The sequence below is a fragment of the Mustela putorius genome, unplaced genomic scaffold, assembly GCF_011764305.1.
Source record: "Mustela putorius furo isolate JIRA1106 unplaced genomic scaffold, ASM1176430v1.1 tig00003988_pilon_pilon_pilon, whole genome shotgun sequence".
Taxonomy (NCBI): domain Eukaryota; kingdom Metazoa; phylum Chordata; class Mammalia; order Carnivora; family Mustelidae; genus Mustela; species Mustela putorius.
This window is the reverse complement of record NW_025422127.1, coordinates 334,878-354,626: the sequence shown is the minus strand read 5'-3', so window position 1 is coordinate 354,626 and position 19,749 is coordinate 334,878. Positions and strand designations below refer to the sequence as shown.

General features: G+C 35.7%; 1 protein-coding gene across 1 annotated transcript; it reads right to left on the bottom strand.

The window, feature by feature from the left end:
• Nucleotides 1-5,161: 5,161 nt before the first annotated feature.
• LOC123386905 (olfactory receptor 6C1-like) lies at nucleotides 5,162-6,505 on the bottom strand. The gene is made up of 2 exons (XM_045071797.1): nucleotides 5,849-6,505; nucleotides 5,162-5,799 (listed from the first exon to the last, which is right to left on the bottom strand). The coding sequence occupies exons 1-2, from the start codon at nucleotides 6,150-6,152 to the stop codon at nucleotides 5,162-5,164; spliced, it is 942 nt and encodes a 313-aa protein (XP_044927732.1). The 5' UTR covers nucleotides 6,153-6,505.
• Between the last annotated feature and the right edge of the window lie 13,244 nt (nucleotides 6,506-19,749).

The window sequence follows — 19,749 nt, the reverse complement described above, 5'->3', positions numbered from 1 at the left end:
GTGCCCTAGCAATTATTTAATTTTTAATATTATAATGGTTGTAAATCCACAAACATATATGCAAACATGATTTTAAAACATTTAAGTAAAATGAAGATTCCATATATTATATTGAAGAATAAAAAATTTACTTACTTCTTGATTCTTCTTGATGACCTAGTCTCAAATTTTCATAACTGATTTGCTTAAATATTTACACAATTTCAGAGCTGGTAATTAGCGAAATATTTTGTTTCTACTGTGCTCTCAAAACAAGTGTGTTGATTTAACTTTTTCATGGTTCTTTTCAGGAATTATAATTCTCTTTGAATCACAGTATCTTTCATTCCTGATACTATAAAATGCTGACAACATTTTATTATAATTCAACTCATTCTTGCTTTTCATCTCTCTCTCAAACTCCACATTCAATTCAGTTACATGTCGGTTGACTAGTGCTTTCCCATTTGCCTCTTTTCATATACTACAAGACACTTATTTATCCCATCATTTTTCTTTCTATTCATGTAAACATTTAAAACCAATATTTTGTAATTCTGTGATTATAATCTATAAAACCCAAGTAATATTTTCCTCAAGTTAATGGACTGCTATGTTTTCCTGCAAACACTGTTTTGAGAAACATATGGAATGTTCTTCTCTATGTCTGACATACAAATGGAACTGGACTTATTTTATCTGTGTCTTTTTGTTGACCTGGGGGAATTCCTTAAGTAAATAGAGTGCCAAGGAGAAGAATCATTAAAGACAGAGGTGAATCAGTTTTATAAATATTGATTAAGAAGTACAAAAAGTAAAATGATTCAGGTAAATAGACAAATATACAAACGGCGAGATCCTAAGTATGGGAAAGCTAGATTTAGAATTTCACACTTCCATTGCTTCTCGGCCTTTTGGCTAAGATCAAGTGTAGAATTTCACTCTCCTGTGATTGCATAAGAAATCCACATTTTTCTTCCAGAAACCGGACTTGTCTTCAGTAGAATTAGTGTGCTGATACCTTTTGAATTTTGGCAACCTAGAGAAGAATTATTTATCAGGATGAAATTGTGGAAAACACTGCTGTGGATTTCCAGTATGACTGATTGTCTTCTGAAATGGACAACCTTTTAAAGACTGACAAGAAGGTTTATACCTATATTGATCCTTTGAATTTAGGGAAGCCACTCCCAGGCCCCTCCCTAATGTGGCTTTTATTGCCTTTTGACGACTTTCTTCACTGTGCTATTTACTTACATTAAACAGTTATTTATATTTGTGTTTATGACATCTTCTCATATTGAGAATATTATGAATCAATAAAATAAATATCTGAAAAGCTGGCATTGGATATTTTGAACTTGTTTAATCCACAATTCCTTCAATGAGGGATGTCATTTTTATTCCTAGAAGGTTAATACAGTATAGAAATATAGGGGTCCCTTGGTGGCTTAGTGGCTTGGGCCTCTGCCTTCAGCTCAGGTAATGATCTCAGGGTTCTGGGATCAAGTTTCACATCAGGCTCTCTGCTCAACAGAGACAATACATAGATGTTGAGATGTGTTGAATTTATAATTGCTACATATTAAAATAGGCATTGAAAATATTTATTCAAGATATTTCAGTGGAGATGGTGAAACTAATTTTCTACTTGTGAAAATTCTATTCCTTTGCCTTTAGTTTTGTATCCAAATAGCAATTCTTTTTATATTTTATTCAGAGCTTTTACTGATTACTAGGCACTGACCATAAAATTATCTCATTTTTTCAAACAGGCAGATAATACAAAACCGTCTGAGGTCAGTGCTATTATTATTCAGGTAAAGAAAGAGTGAGGCAGAAAGAAGTTAAAGTGTCTGGTGTCCACCATTTGTGTGTTTGTGAGCAACACAATCTTTAGTGACTCATAGGGAAAGGGAATGAATTTCTATCTCACAAAGCACTGTACTTCATGAAATATCCTATTAGACATGTTTCTTCTCCATATCTTTTCTCGAACTCCTGGATACTGGATTATCTCTCTTTCCTCCTTGATCACCCTCTCACTCTCTAACTTTCTACCCTTACTGCTTTACTCCTGGTTTCTAATAGCTGTCTAGCTTTTCTCTAGGCCTCAGAATAATTTACTTTTAATGAAGACTGATTACATCTGTTACCCTCCTATCCACAAGCTAGTAGGCATCTGCTTTTTAATAATGTGTCAATTACCACCATGTATTCTGAGGTTGATGAGTGACTATGTTTTAGGCTAATGAAACATCGTTCAAGCTACCAGGTTTCACTCTCCTCAGAATGGAGCATGAATTTTAATTACAAATAATGGTTTGCTATAACATGTTCTAAATCAAAAGATAAAATTTGTTAAATCAAATTGTTAAGGGATCCAACTCTTTTAAGACTTTCTCTAAAACCTGCACTGGCACCATATTACTTGATACTTCCAGTATGTATTACTAATCATTTTCAGTGATATATTATCATGCTCTTGTGGAGGTCAGCCACTCCACAAGATATTGGTTGGTCTCCTATTTACTGATTACCATTATTTAATTGAGATACTAGTCTATAATTTGAATTTTTAATCTCAGAAGTGTAATGATTGGCATATGATGTTGGACCTCATAAATTACTAGGTGCAGCCCATATAGTTATAAGAATTTTTTGTGTGTGAAAAAATATAAGGGTTTGCATTACAGGAGTTCCTACCATTAGAAAGTTCCAATGCAAACCTTAAAAGACTTGTTCTCAATAACTTCATGAAAAGTGAAAACACATCAAATAAATTGATTTTGCATAGTTGTCAAAAGGCCTAATGTAAAATAAAAGAAGAAAATGACCACCAAATGCATTAGAAAATATTCAATTAATTATTCCTTTGTCATATAAAATGTCTAAAATACACATTTTATTTGATCACTGTTTTAAAAGCTAGCTCACTATTATGTACATTATTACATAGGTTTATGTTGGGTGAAATATTTAGTCAGTGCTATGACACTGAAATCATTCTAAATTATTCAAACGTATTAGTGTGTTCAAAAATATTTATCGAATTCCCACTACATGGCAGGTTTAAGTTCTAAAGGGGGAGTATTAGTGATTCTGGTAAAAGTCTAACAACTGCTTTTCAGGGCGTGGAGGTGAGGGGCTGATCTGTAGAGCTGATCCTGTTCCAAGATGTGAAGTCTCTCACATGGCAGGTTTCAAGCTACTGATGTGGGCTTTCTGAATGCAGAACTGAGAAGACACAGCACAACTGGCTTTTGGGAAGCATCTAGTCAGGTCCTGCACCCTGCTGCAGGGACCACAGCATTTTGTCTGCAGAGGAGACTGAGATCTCTGCTCTCCTAGGGTGAGGGATGTGAGAGAAAACAGGTAATAAGCAATGAACATGATAGATTCCTAAATTATAGGGTCTTTTATAAATTAATAACTATTTTGTAAAGGAAGAGAAAACTGAAAAACCTTGGAAGTGGGGGGGGGCTACTATAATTGTATGTAGAGAAATTGGGGGAGGCCTTATTGAGGTGACATGCAGATATCTGGGAGAGGAGTGTGTCTGGTTTAAGAACCTCTAATGTAAATGCACTAAGGCCTTAGGAGGAAAAATCATGTGATTTGCTAAGAAAGGTTTATTTGTTTCTTCCTTTCCAATATTAGTAAATGCATTGGTGCTTGTCCTGCTAGTCTCCTGGATAGAACATCCAGTATAGTACTGAACAAATACAATGATATTGAACTTGTAACTGAATATTGTTAAAATGATTTTTCTATGAACAAAGTATATCATGAAACAAATAAGGTTTTGCATGATTTGCACCTAAATGAATTGTATCTGTAAGGTATTATATCAAAAGAGCCAGAAAAGGTATGAGAAACTTATAATCTTCAGTACTGATTATCAAAAAGAGCAGTTTAACATCAAGCATTTAAATACACTACTAAGGGGCGCTGGGTGGTTCAGTGGGTTAAGCCTCTGCCCTCAGCTCAGGTCATGATTTCAGGGTCCTGGGATGGAGCCCCATGTTGGGCTCTCTGCTGAGCAGGGTGCCTGTTTCTTCCCAACCCCCTATCTGCCTCTCTGCCTACTTGTGACTTCTCTCTCTGTCAAATAAATAAATAAAACCTTTAAAAAATTAATACACTGCTAAGAAACAGTAAACGTACTCATATTTGTTATCTAGGAATATTTATGTCTTCAGACTTTTTTAAAGAACCGATATGGTTTATGTGTTAATTAAGGAGTTGCTAGAAATAAGGGCTACCTCATGTTTTCCATAAATAAGTGTGACTTCATAATTGTATTTTAAATTGATAAATTATATGGCACAGAAAATTTTAAACTGGATACTTGAAAAATACTTTTTGAGACTTCTCAAAAAGAGTAAATACATCACTTTCTTAATGATAGTTTTTTACATAGTTACTAAGTATGCTATCATATGGAGAGGATAGTACATGTAATATTCCAGTAAGAATGATTTATATTTACAGTTTTTGTATAGTAAAATAATAATAATGTTAAATATGACAATATTTTTGAAAGAATGTTTCCTGGGGAAATCATTAAAAAAATTTAACTCATTGATGTTTCAGTGTCTTTTTGTCTTTTTTTTTTTTTTCTTTTTTTAGAAAGAGATCACAAGTAGGCAGAGAGGCAAGCAGAGAGAGAGGAGGAAGCAGGCTCCCCACTGAGCAGAGAGGCCGATGCGGGCCTCGATCCCAGGACCCTGAGATCATGACCTGAGCCGAAGGCAGTGGCTTAACCCACTGAGCCACCCAGGCGCCCCCTTTTTGTCTTTTTTGATTTTCTTAGTTTTATTGTGAAATAATTGGTATTTAAAAATATTTATAAGAAGGAAATGAGGTCAGTCTCATAGTTACAGAGTGAAAAGACTATCTCAAATGAAAGGAAATGCATAAAAAAGTGATTGAATTTAAGTGGAAATATATATATATACTCAAATATATTTGATATTTGGACATATATCTACATATATATTTATGTATTTCACAGTATTTCTCAAATATCCTCAGTATACTGCTGGTAATAGAAATATAAGTAATGAAACAGAACTCTAATGAGACTACATGGATATTTATAGAACTTGGTGGGGCCCTGTTTCTTATTTACTTGTTCTTGATTATGTCTCTAATTTATGACAAGACTTTTATCTTTTTTTTATTTGCTTGAGAAAAATACAGTCTTCCTTGCCCTGTCCATGAAGGCTCGCTTGACTTGCTGGTTTCTTAAGCTGTAAAGAAAGGGGTTCAGTATGGGGGCTGCTACTAAGGTGTTCAGCACAGCAACACCCTTGCTCAGAGACACTCTGTATTTTGCTGCTGGATTAATATACATGAAAATGCAGCTGCCATAGGAGATGGAGATGACAATCATGTGGGATGAACAGGTGGAAAAGGACTTTGTCCTCTGACTAGCAGAAGGAAGCCTCAAAATTGTACTAATGATATATATGTAGGACAGAATTATTAACGCCAAAGTGAACAGTAGAGTAAACACAGCACAGGAAAAACCCACTGTCTCTAGGAATTTTGTGTCTGAACAAGAAAGGTGTTGTAAGGGGAAATAATCACAGGTAAAATGGTCTATAACGTTGGACTTACAGTAATCAAGCTGTATGAACAGCATGAGTGATGGGAATATGATTAAGAATGAAGCCAACCAAGAGGCAAAGAGAAGGAGTTTGCAGACTCTGGGATTCATGATGGTCATGTAATGCAGAGGTTTGCAGATGGCAATGTAATGGTCATAGGACATGGTAGCCAGAAGGCAAAATTCAGTGACTCCCAACAGAATGAGAAAAACAAAAACAAAAACAAAAACAAAACAAAACAAAACAAACAAACCAAAAAAACAACTGAGCAATGCAATCATTAAAGGAAATGGTTTTATCTCCTGTAATTAGGGTGCCCAGGAACTTGGGTATGCTGACAGTTGTGAATGAAACCTCTAGCAAGGAGAAATTTCTGAGGAAGAAATACATGGGAGTCTGGAGGTGGGAATCCAGCAGGGTAAGGGTGATAGTGGTCAGGTTCCCAGTGATGCTGAGCATGTAGGTGATGAGCAGAAAGTCAGTGGTCACCCCCTGAAGCTGTGGGTCATCTGACAATCCCAGGAGGATGAACTTTGTTATTTCTGTGTGGTTTTTCATTTCTTTTCTTCTTTTGTGTAGACTAGAGGAGAAAACACAAACAGAAGGATTAGAGAAAGGGGATTACATATGGGAAGCTGCTGGAATTGGTTTCTGGAAGTAAACTAGTTTTATTTAGTTTAATTTAATTTAATTAATTTAATGTAAGAGAACTTCAAGACAACATAATAAAAGTAGGTGACATGTTTAAAGTAAGTTTTTACCATGTGCCATACTCTGTGTTTTACACAGAATGTTTCTTCACAAAACCTTTATTTCCCTGATTGGGAACTGATTCTAAAAAGATTTTTAAAAATCTTATTTGCAATACATGCCCTACATGAGAAGAACAGGAATTTTAACCCAGGTTTTTCTGGATATTTGATAACTGAAATAGAAATGAATGCTTCCTGTTGACTCTTCAGAATAATTCCCTGAAGGATTCCCTTCCCATTGAGAAAATCTTTGTCCTCTTACCACCACAAATTGTCTCATTTCCTCATTTCTGTCACATGAATTAGGTGTATTATTACTTAGTATTATTAGTATTAGTATTAGCATTATTACTTAGAAGTATAACATAGAAAAGACGGTATGTTTGGAGGAGGGTCACTCAAATGGGGATGTGACCAAAATTTGAAAGTCAGTGAAATTCAATTTTTAACATTGTGAACAAATTCCCAAGTTTTTACTCTGGTTCACATTCTTCTTTTTCAACCTCCTATGCCTTATCTGAAGCCACAGTTAATGAATTCTTTGACACGATGTCCTCGGACTATAGAGAGCACAGAGTTGATAGAAGGCATGGGAGCAATTAGCAGGTCGATCTACACATTCATGGGCTAAAGAAACAATGTATTTATATCGAAAATTATTTTATAGAACATTTTTTCCTTCAGAGTTTCTTCTATCTAAATGTTGGTGGTATTATTCTTTATATATGAATTCTGCTTTCTATCCCATATTATAATTTTATATTTTTCCTTTTATCTACATGAGTATTCAGTTATAGAAGCTTTATTATGCCAATACCTTGGAGTATAGGATAAGACAGCCCATGAACTCCCTTTATATTCTTTTCCTGAATAATAATAACTTAAATAATACAATGCATTTTAAAGTGAAGTTAAATTTTTCTCAGTAAATCAAACCAGTCCATTATCATATCCCTCAATCTGTGTATTCTCACTAAATAGTAAAGTGTTCAATTCAGAGTCATGAAGGAAGTTTTGCAATAGGATATTTAGTTTAAGATGTAGAATTTTTTATTACTGGTATGCATCATAATACTGTGAAGTTTCTTGCTCTTTTCTTCCCCTTACATGTCTGAGCTCTCTTTTTACTCACTTCACACTGTTTAGCAAAAAAAAATATTGCTGTTGGTTATTTAAGGCAAATTCCAATGCTACCAGGAAAGCTTATGAAAGTCACAGGAAATGAACATTTCTTTTGCTATTTCTCAGGACTGGAGGAAGCAGGCTGAAGAGCTTTTAAACAGACATCACAATGACATATTTTGTAATCAAACTTATGGGAATTCTAGTGTATGATCAATATCTCAATCATAAAAGTCATTGTTCTCAATAAACAATCCTCTATAATTAACATTGTGAGTACCCTCGTTGATCTGTTAAGTTATTTCTTCTTCTGATGTTTTTGGTAGAGTGATTAAAAATATATCCAAGATTCTAAAACATCATTTCAAGTTTTCCTTCCTAACTACTTATCCATGTTTATTTTACCCAGTCACATGTAACTTATGTTCACGAGATTTGTAGTCCCATTTGCTCCTTTCTTTTCAATGAATTCCACTCTATCATGGATATCTAATTGTTGAATCAAGTGTGTCTTTCATTGAAAGTGAAAATTAACATATTGTATAAACAACTATTTGCTATTTTGTTAAATAAAATACTGGAAATGATTTTTAGGACACTTCTGCCATTCCATATACATTTTGAAAAAAGAACAATAGCATTCCCCAGATAGTCCAATTAAAAAAAAAAAGAATTTTTAAAACCTACTAAAGATAAAGAGATTGTTTACTTTTGTAACAATTAGAAGAAGTAGTAAAGAGCACCATGATTCCACAATATAATTGGAAACTAACTTTATCACCCTGCACTCTCCCCTTAATTTAAAAGGAGAGAATTCTTTAATTCTGTGTGCTAAATCCTCTCTTCATTAGTTAAAACCCCTTAAAGAAAGTTGTGAATACATATTTTCAGGAAATTTTCACCCACAAATTAGTACACAGTTTTCCAATTCTCTTTCTCTCTCACATGACACTCTTTTTTCTTGGTGTTAGATTTAGATGTGAGGCTAATTTGTCAAAGAAGAGAACAAAATATTGGTTTAATGTGGTATCTTGAGTAACAATTTGGTTTTATAGCAACCAGTTTTTTTTCTGGAACGATTCACTCCATTCCTGACCATGTTTGCTGATAGTTAATGTCATGCAAGAACTTCATGGTGACTAAATATAAAAAATCTCATGGAGAACCAATTTAGGTTTTTTTTTGTTGTTGTTGTTGTTGTTGTTTTTCAGATTATTAGTTTAGTAATGTCTCAGAATATTCCTCAAATTGGTTCAGAATTTTGTTTCCCTGAGTCAGTCCCCTGGGGGGAAAAAAAATTAAATAGAAAGGGAGAATTTGGATCCCAAATAAGATCAAAGCATCAAACAGAATGAATAGGAATAACAAAGGAAAAGCAGTAATCATATAAATTACTCTCAAAATCTGTAGGTTTTCATAGAGATATTCTACATATATCCGGATTATCTCAATTTGTTAACTAGGTATCTATATTTGGGGATAATTTTTAATGTAAAGAAGGAAAGGAATTCTTAAAAAACAAAGCATTAGCACTTAATATTTACTTAAAATAAGTGATATTGTTGGGGCATTTGTGGGCTTTGCCTTCAAAGAGAAATGGATTAAAAATGCAACTTAGTCACATTATAGTATTCTGACTTTAGACAAATTACTTAATCTCTCTTAATCTCTCTGAATTTTAGTTTTTCCTTCATTTAAAAGTGGGAATAATATGTCATGGAATAATCATGAGGGATAATTTAAGAAAAAATAAAATTAAATTATACAGAATTTTTATAAAATGTACTCCCAGACAGTGGTTAATATTATCTTTATTCTTCCAAAAATAAAGTCAATGAACATATTTGAGGAATACAGCCCCACTTTAAACACCAAAACTGGGGCACCTGGGTGGCTCAGTGGGTTAAAGCCTCTGACTTCAGCTCAGGTCATGATCCCAGGGTCCTGGGATCGAGCCCTGCATCGGGTTCTCTGCTCCGCAGGGAGCCTACCTCCCCCTTTCTCTCTACCTGCCTCTCTGCCGACTTGTGATTTCTGTCTGTCAAATAAATAAATAAACAACAGCAACAGCAAAAAAAAAAAAAAACACCAAAACTATTGCACTTATCTCATTTACTCAGTATGCATTATCTCTGTTAATTTGAAGACACTGACAATGAAAGAGATTAAGTATAATAAGCAAGATCAGACATTAGATAATAGTTGATAGTAGAATTGGAATTCTAAGTCTTTCTGCCTGAAACCAGAGCATTTACTATTTATTAAACTGTATTCAATGAGGAAGATCAAATTGAGTGACAATAGTTTTATGAAAATTAATAGAGGAATAAATTATTATGACAAGCAGGAAAGGTAACGTACTCATTTTTCATAATCTTTGATAAATACAGCTGACATAAGAAACCCAAATTATTCTATGTATTCCAATGAAAAGTTAAGGTAAACATTAATGAATCAGTGCTAAGAAAAAGAAATTTTCCATTGGCTACAACTTTACAATCTTACCTCTATTTGTCACATAAATGACAATCATCAGCTGGTTGAAATGGTTAAAAAAAAAAAGGAAATTGATAACTATTTCAGTTTTAGGTTAAGAGATTCAGTATTTTAAAAATCAGCCTTTCTCAATACATTGGAATTATTTTATTCCTATAGCCAATATTCTTTTATACATTTTTCACTGTAGCTATGGAAGCAAAAATAGTGAAGAGAAGTTAGTTTTGGAATTATTTTGGGCCTTTCTGGAAGAAGATTCTATGTGGATTTTCCCCTGCATAAAGCACATTTTATTTACCATATATGCCTATGTCTCAGAGCTAATACTTCAGTGAATTAAATGTGCCAACAAGGACCTAGGGGAAAATACAGTAAGGATTGTAAAAATGTTATCAACAGTTGCACCAATATTGGAACAAGAAACTTTTGTGATAATGCCCAAAGAGATAGAAAGGGCATAAGAAATCAGCCAGAAGCACATGAAATATTTTGCATATAATCTAAATGAGAAAATAACTAAATGTGCACAGCTTTTGGGGGATGTTTCCTGAATTTATTAAATCAGGATTTCTCTCAAGAATAGAATCTTCCATTTCTTCTTTTGCTGAGTAAAATACTGAGACAACTTAATCTTATAAGAAAACATTACATTTTTATCATATACTAAAACATCTCCATAAAAGTGGCTCTCCAAGCTAGTAGGTATCAAATAAATTATTCAAAAGAACTGAATATAGAATGATAACAAGAATGGGAAAAGAATATGCAGGGAATGATCCCAGTATTTTGGTACCAGTTGAAAACTGATTTGTGACCCAAGATGTGATCGATTCTGGAGAATGTTCCATGTTCACTAGAGAAGAATGTGTATTCTGTTGTTTTGGGATGGAATGTTCTGAATATACCTATGATGTCCATCCAGCATGTCATCCAGTGTGTTAGTAAAAGGCCTTTATTTCCTTGTTGATATTTTGCTTGGATGATCTGTCCATTTCAGGGGGGGGTGTTAATGTGCCCTTCTATTATTGTATTATTGTTGAGTTTTTCTTTGGTTTTGTTATTTTTTGGTTCATTTAGTTGGCTGCTCCCATGTTAGGGGCATAGATATTTAAAATTGTTAGATACTCTTTTTGGACAGACCTTTGAGTATGATATAAAGTCCTCCCTCATCTCTTATTGCTGTCTTTAGCTTAAAATCTAATTTATCTGATAAACTGATTGCCACCTCAGCTTTCTTTTGATATCCATTAGCATGGTACATTGTTTTTCACCCCCTCACTTTAAATATGGAGGTGTCTTTGGGTCTAAAATAAGTTTCTTGTAGAAAGCACACTGATGGGTTTGGTGTTTTTATCCATTCTGATACCCTGTGTCTTTTGATTGGGGTATTTAGGCCATTTACATTCAGGGTAACTATTGAAAGGCATGAATTTAGACATGCTATGCCATTGTATTGCCTGTAAGGTGACTGTTACTGTATATTGTCTCTGTTCCTTTCTGGTCTACTACTTTTAGTCTCTCCTTTGCTTAAAGGACCTCTTTCACTATTTCCTATAGAGACCATTTGGTGTTTACAAATTCTTTTAGTTTTTGTTTGTCCTGGAAGCTTTTTATATCTCCTTCTATTTTCAGTGATAGCCTAGCTGGATATAGTATTCTTAGCTGCATGTTTTTCTCATTTAGTGCTCTGAATATATCATGACAGTGCTTTGTGTCCTGTCAGGTCTCTGTAGATAAATCTCCTGCCAATCTAATATTTTTACCATTGTTTGTTACAGACTTCTTGTCCTAGGCTGCTTTCAGGATTTTCTCTTTGTCACTAAGACTTGTAAGTTTTACCATTAGGTGATGGGCTGTGGACCTATTCTTATTGATTTTGAGGGGTAATTTCTGTGTCTCCTGGATTTTGATGATTGTTCCCCTTGCCAAATTAAGGAAATTCTTTGCTATAATTTGTGCCAATATACCTTCTCCACCCCCCCTTTTCTTTTTCTTCTGGAAACCCAATTATTCTAGTATTGTTTCATCTTATGGTATTATTTAACTCTCGAATTCTCCCCTCATGGTCCGGTAGTTGTTTTCCTCTCTTTTTCTCAGCTTCATTATTCTCCATCACTTGGTCTTCTATGTCACTAACTCTCTCTTCTGTCTCATTTATTCTAGCAGTAAGAGTCTCTATTTTTTATTGCTCATCATTAATAGCTTTTTTAATTTCAACTTCATTAGATTTTAGTTCTTTTATTATTCCTGAAAGGGATTTTACTTCTCCAGAAAGGGATTATCTAATATTTTCCATGGTTTTTTCAAGCCCAGCTAGCACCTTGATAATCCTCAATATGCACTCTAGTTCTGACATATTGCTAACATCCGTATTGATTAGGTTCCTAGCATATGATACTGCCTCTTGTTCTTTTTTTGGGGGGGTGCATTTTTCTGCCTTATGATTTTATCCAGATAAGAATAGTTGAATGAGAGAACATGTATATATAGATACAGAAAAATAAGGGTATGCATGATGAAGGGATGGAATATGACTGTAAAGATGAAAATTTAAAAAGCTTCTAGGGGAGGAGTCAAGATGGCAGAGGATTAGCAGGCTGTTCAGGTCACAGGAGTTCAGTTAGATAGTTATCAAACCAGGTTGCGGGAGTTCAGTTGGATAGTTATCAAACCATCCAAACACCTACAAATCCAACAGGAGATCAAAGAGAAGAAGAGAAGAAATTATAGAAACAGAAAATTGACCCTTTCTGGAAAGTAAGACCTGTGGAGAAGTGAATCCAAAATGACAGGAAGATAGATCATGGTGTAAGGGGCCAGCTCCTGGCAAGCGGCAGAGCAACAGAGAACTTTTAAAAGTCTATTTCACTGAGGGACATCACTCCGGAGGCTAAGTGGGAGTGGAGCCCTCATGGGTACAGTGTTGTCTCAGGTCCCACAGGGTCACAGAAAGATCAAGGGTGTCTGACTGTAGCAGAGTGTGGAGGTGTTAGAGCAGGAAAGCCAGCTACAGAGACAGAGCCAAGGACTGAGGTCTTTGCTCAAGGTTACCTTAAACTGTGATCTGTGGCATGGTCAGGCCACTGTTCTTTGAGCAGGGCCTCCACAAATGGCAGATCCAGGGAGACACACCCCCCCAGAAGAGCAAAGTGTCAGGAATCTGCTGGGTTTGGAGACTCCAAATGGAGATGTGTGCCAGAGACAGAAACACTCGGTCACAGGTTGGGTGAGCCCTGAGATGGATGGAGACAATGGAGATGGCAGTGATTGAGTGCTTTTCTCTGAGGGCACACTGAGGAGAGGGGCCCCAAGCTCTTGGCTCCTCCAGACAGGAGACTGGTTGGCTGCCATTTTCATTCCCATCCTCCAGAGCTCTACAGAAAGCATTCAGGGAACAAAAGCTCCCAAAAGTGAACCCGAGCAGATTATTTAGCGCAGCCCCTGGCAAGGGTAATACAATTCCACCTTGGGCAAAGACACTTGAGAATCACTACAACAGGCCCCTCACCCAGAACATCAGCAAGAACATCCAGCCAAGAAAAAGCTCACTGATCAAGTAGAACAATGGATTCCAGAGAAAGGGAAAGCAATTCATGGAATTCATGGCTTTCTCCCCATGATTCTTTAGACTTGCAAAGTTAATTAAAATATTTTAATTTTATTTTTTTCTTATTCTAATTTTTAAACTTTTATTATTTCCTCTTTTAACATTTTTAACTAGTTTATCTTAACAATACCTTTCTTTAAAAAATCTTTTTGAACATTTATTATTATAGTCATATTTTATCCTTCACTGTATCTAACTTTACTTTTTGTATACATATAGAGTTTTTCTTCTAAAAAATTTTGGGATACAACTTCTTCTAATAGATCAAAATATACCCTAAATCTAGCACAGGGCTTTGTTTTAGTCTCCAGCCTGAGCAAATTCTCTCCACTTTCTTTTTCTTTCCTTTCCCAACCAACTTATCCTATGAACTCCTTTTTTCGAGTTTTTAAAAAAAATTTTATCCTTACGGTCATATTCCATCCCTTCATCATGTTTACCCTAATTTTTGTGTATACACACACACACACACACACACACACATATATATATATTTCTTTAAATTTTGGGGAGGCGATTTCTTCTAACAGACCAAAATCACCCAAAATCAAGTGTGTGGCTCTGTTTTATTCACCAGTCTAATATGTGTGTGTGTGTGTGTGTGTGTGTAAACAAATGAAAATGAAAACACGACTGTTTGAAATCTTTGAGACACAGCAAAAGTGGTCCTGAGAGGAAATCATATAGCAATACAGACCTTACTCAAGAAACAAGAAATATCTCAAGTATACAACCTAACCTTACACCTAAAGGAGCTGGAGAGAGAACAGCAAAGAAAGCATAAATACAGCAGGAGAAGAGAAATATTAAAGATCAGAGCAGAAATCAATAAAATAGAAACCAAAAAAACAATAAAACAAACAAACAAAACTAGGAGCTGGTTCTTCAAAAAAAAAAAAAAAAAAAAAAAAAAGATTGAAAAACCCCTGGCCAGAATAAATGAAATCATTAATGAAAGAGGAGAGATCACAACTAACACCAAAGAAATACAAACAATTTTAAGAAAATATTATGAGCAACTATACGCCAGCAGATTTGATAACCTGGAAGAAATGGATGCATTCCTAGAGACATATAAACTACTACAACTGAACCAGGAAGAAATAGAAAACCTAAACAGACCCATAGCCAGTAAAGAGATTGAAGCAGTCATCAAAAATCTCCCAACAAATAAGAGTCCAGGGCCAGACAGCTTCCCAGGGGAATTACACCAAGCATTTAAAGAATTAATTCCTATTCTGAAACTGTTCCAAAAAAATAGAAATAGAAGGAAAACTTCCAAACTCATTTTATGAGGCCATCATTATCTTGATCCCCAAACCAAAGACCCCATCAAAAAAGAGAATTATAGACCAATATCCTTAATGAATACAGATGCAAAAATTCTCACCAAAATATTAGCCAATAGGATCCATTAAAAGGATTACTTACCATGACTAAGTGGAATTTATTCCAGGGTTGCAAGGTTGATTCAACATCTGCAAATCAATCAATGTGATACAATACCTTAATAAAAGAAACAACAAGAACCATATGATACTCTCAATAGATGCTAAAAAAAGCATTTGACAAAGTACAGCATCATTTCTTGATCAAAACTCTTCAAAGTGTAGGGATAGAGGGTATATTCCTCAATATCATCCATGCCATCTATGAAAAACCCACAACGAATATCATTCTCAATAGAGAAAAACACAGCTTTTTTGCTAAGTTCAGGAGCATGTCAGGGATGTCCATTATCACCATATTCAACATAATACTAAAAGTCCTAGCCTCAGCAATCAGACAAGAAAAAGTAATTAAAGGCATCCAAATTAGCAAAGAAGAAGCCAAACTCTCACCCTTTGCAGATGATATGATACTTTATGTGGAAAACCCAAAAGACCACTCCGAATCTGCTAGAACTTGTATAGGAATTCAGTAAAGTGTCAGTATATAAAATCAATGAACAGAAACCAGTTGCATTTCTATACACCAACAACAGGACAGAAGAAAGAGAAATTAAGGAGTCAATCCATTTACAATTGCACCCCAAACCATAAGATACCTAGGAATAAACCTAGCCAAAGAGGCAAAGAATCTGTACTCAGAAAACTTTAAAGTACTCATGAAAGAAATTGAGAAGAGACAAAGAAATGAAAAATGTTCCATGCTCATGGATTGGAAGAACAAATATTGTGAAAATGTCTATGTTACCTAGAGTGAGCTACAAGTTTAATGCAATCCCTATCAAAATGCCATAATTTTTTTTCAAAGAAATTGAACAAATAATCCTAAAATTTGTATGGAACCACAAAGGCCTCAAATAGCTAGAGGTATGTTGAAAAAGAAAGCCAAAGTTGGTGGCATCACAATTCCAGACTTCAAGTTCTGTTACAAAGCTGTCATCATCAAGACAAAAACAGACACATTGATCAATGGAACAGAATAGAGAGCCTAGAAATAGATCTTCAACTCTACGGTCAACTAATCTTTGACAAAGCAGGAAAGAATGTCCAATGGAAAAAAGACAATCTCTTCAACAAATGGTGTTGGGAAAATTGGACAGCCACACGCGGAAAAATGAAACAGGACAATTTCCCTACACCACACACAATAATAGACTCCAAATGGATGAAAGACCTCAATGTGAGAAAGGAATCCATCAAAATCCCTGAGGAGAACACAGGCAGCAACTCTTTAACCTCAGCCACAACAACTTCTTCCTAGAAACATCACCAAAGGCAAGAAAAGGAAGGGCAACAATGAACTATTGGGACTTCATCAAGATCAAAACTTCTGCACAGCTTAGCCTCTAGAGCAATGTCCCTCAGTGGAATAGACTTATAAAATTCCAATTTTGTGTTCTGTTGCTCTCTCTCACTTGTCGGGGCCAGCCCCACCCCCCGTGGTCTATCTTCCTGTATGTTGCCTTGGATTCGCTTCTCTGCACCTCCTACCTTCTGGAAAGTGGTTGATTTTCTGTTCCTAGAACTGCTGCTCTTTTTCTCTTCTTTCTCTTATTGAGTTTGTAGGTGTTCAGAATGGTTTGGTGATTATCTACCTGAACTCATGGACCTGATGATATTTTGGTCTCTTACTCCTCCACCATCTTCTCCTCCCCTCCTATATGTCAAGTATTATATTCAGAGTTAGTACCCTCCCTGACTATACTATAATACTATAATAATATAATTATGTACAGATAAGATAAGGTTAGTAAAAACACCAGTAACACTGCGCTTATTATAGTAAAGCTATGAAAAATTTTCAAATCTTACAGCATTTCACACACACATACACACACATATCTGTATGTATGAGAGCAAACACAAAATTTTGTTTTGTTTTTCAAGTTGGACTATTATATTGACTGTTATAGTTCAAGACCTTAGGAAAATCATTCAACATATCTAACATCAATTTACACATTGGTAAAAAGGGATAATCATGTCTAATGTGTCATATAGCTGTGAAGATTAAATATGATATGTCATGGAACATACCTTGTCTTGCATTTGACACAAAATATATGTTCTCTATAGAAGAGTTGCTATTTGTGAAATTCCTATCAAACTTTCAGTTGGTGTAAGAGTGGCTGCCTTGGGGTGCCTGGGTGGGTCAATTGGTTAAGTGGCCAACTCTTGATTTCTGCTTGGGTCAAGATCTCAGAGTCTTGATTTCAAGCCCTGTGTCAGGCTCCATGTCCAGAGCAGAGTCTGCTTGTCCCTTTCCCTCTGCTCCTCTCCTCAACCATGCACATCTTCTCTCTCTGTGTCTCTTAAATAAATAAATAAATAACATTTTTTAAAAAAATAAAAAATATAGTGGCTGCCTAAATATTTATCTGTTATATATTTTTATAAAAAATAATGCAGAAAATAACAAGACCTTATAAAACAAGATTTAATACCTGACTTCATATCTAGGAAACATAGGATATATGACGTTCAGATAATTTGTAAGTCGTAACATATGTATCCAAGTTTACTAACTGAATGGGAAGAACTGGACAGACACTACAGATAGTGTGCAAAAACAATGGTGCTGTAGATACTTATTTCATGATTCAGGTAACATTTAAAAGGAAAAATAATTTTATATCAGTAAGAGAAAATAATTTAAAATAAATTGAAACAATATTGACTTTAAGTCATTACAGTATAAAATATTTTTTACTGAAGTTTATTTGACACACAGTATTACATTAGTTTCAGTTGTACAATATAACATTTCAAGAAATCCATACATTATGCTGTGCTCACCACAAGTGCAGTTGCCATCTATCACCATTCAGAGCTATTAAAATAGCACTGACTGCATTCGTTATGCAGTACCTTCTATTCCTGTGACTTATTTATTCCATAATTGAAAGTCTGTACATTTTACTCCCTTCACACATTTTGCCCATCACCCCCCCGCTCCTTCTGGCAACCATTGGTTTATTCTATGTATTTATGGATCTCTTTCAGTTTAGTTTGCTTCTTTACTCATTGCTTTGTTTTATTTTTGCAATTCCAAATATGTGAAATCATATGGTATCTGTCTTTCTCTGTCTGACTTACTTCATTTAGCAAAACACCTTCTAGATCAATCCACATTGTTGCTAGTGGCAATAAATATGAACAAAAGGTTCGTATGCTTTTTTTATGGCTGAGTAATTTTCTGTTATATATTTTGCAACATCTTTATCCTTTCCTCTGTCAATATACACTTGGATTGCTTCTGTATCTTGACTATTGTGAATAATGTGGCAAAAAATATGGGGCTATATATTTCTTGGAATTAGTGTTTTTGATAGAACATTTTGATTAATCAAAATAGTTGGCAAATGATTTACATTCCATAACTACTAGTTTTATATTCATAATCATAAATCCCTGACATGGAATTTTCGCCCTCGCCCCACAAGGACGACAAGAAGCCTGGTTCAGATGCATCTTCTCTCTTTATTTCCGCAAGTCTACACACTTATATACGCTTACATGACCAATCAGCGAGCAGGCTACAGGAGCGAGCGAATCAGGCTGTGCACCTAAACGAACAACTTCGCTAGCAACCAATGCTGTTTACTTCCTCTTTGGGTGTTCCGCTTAGTCTCACGAGGCAATCCTAACCTGGCAACTAGCCAGGTGCCATCTTTTAATGGCAGAGGCCGCCCTGGCCAGGGGCCTGCCTCCGACATCTCCCCCTTTTTTCTTTTATGGCAGGCATCGTGCCTGTCTTAGGTTGTCAGTGGCAGGAAATATCCTTACCTGTCATCAGACGGCAGATATCAATGATCTGTGTCCTGTCTTAGGTTGGTATATTTCCCCCACCAATCTTACCTGTCGTTGACTACCGATCCAGCATACTTAGCCACACTTGGGGGGATGTTCCAGCCTCGATGGCTAACAAGGCCTGCACCATGGCTTGCTGTTGCCTAGGTTGCTGTCGCCTCCAAATTTGCAGTTTCCTTACTAGCAGAATCAAGCCCACTACGAGGATTGTCATCAGACCAATTACGCTAGCCCATTCTTTCGTAAAGGTTAACACAACTTGCAATGTTTTGATTATCTCTGGGAGGGTTGCAAGCTCACCTCTGGTGTTATTTATCTTTGTTATGCCTAGTAGCAGGTGCAGAGTACAGTTTTGGAATTCTGCGGACTAATTCCCCCGCAAGTATTGGGAGAGCTGTCGGGAGACATTCTGTAAGTCACTCATATTAGTATAGGCTATGGGAGTTACACAAATTGCCAGGAAGGGTACTATACATCCCAGTCCCAATAGGGCCCCCCATATGTCCACTTGTTCTTGAACCAAATCCACTCTCTGGTTGACTATCAGGATTCCTGCTTGCAGATGTGCATTGATCTGAGTCTGTGTTTGAAGGGCAGCCGCCGTTCCTTCTGCAAGGGTGTTCACAGCTTCCGCAGTGGGTATAGTTGCAGCAAGCGAGACTGCTGCTGCCATGACAGCTGCTGTAGATATAGCCAGTGCTGTCACAACGGCGGCTGTGATACCAAAATCTCTCTTCTTTCTGGATAGCACCACCAGTAACTTGTCCTCTAGAATGGAAACTGGGATAGGAACGTGGGTAGGGATACGCATAATCACAGCCAGCTTGAAGGCCATGACATTCCAGCACAGGGAAAGATAGCAATTCTTAGTGCAATTCAATGTATCATTCAGCTCACTAGCATTTGTTACAAGGAAAAGG

Excerpts from the sequence above, each read along its gene's own strand:
- LOC123386905 (XM_045071797.1), bottom strand. The coding sequence starts at position 6,152 with ATGAAAAACCACACAGAAATAACAAAGTTCATCCTCCTGGGATTGTCA. Across the intron at positions 5,800-5,848 it reads CATTGCTCAGTTGTTTTTTT|TCATTCTGTTGGGAGTCACT; the intron begins GGTTTGTTTGTT and ends TTTTTGTTTTTC.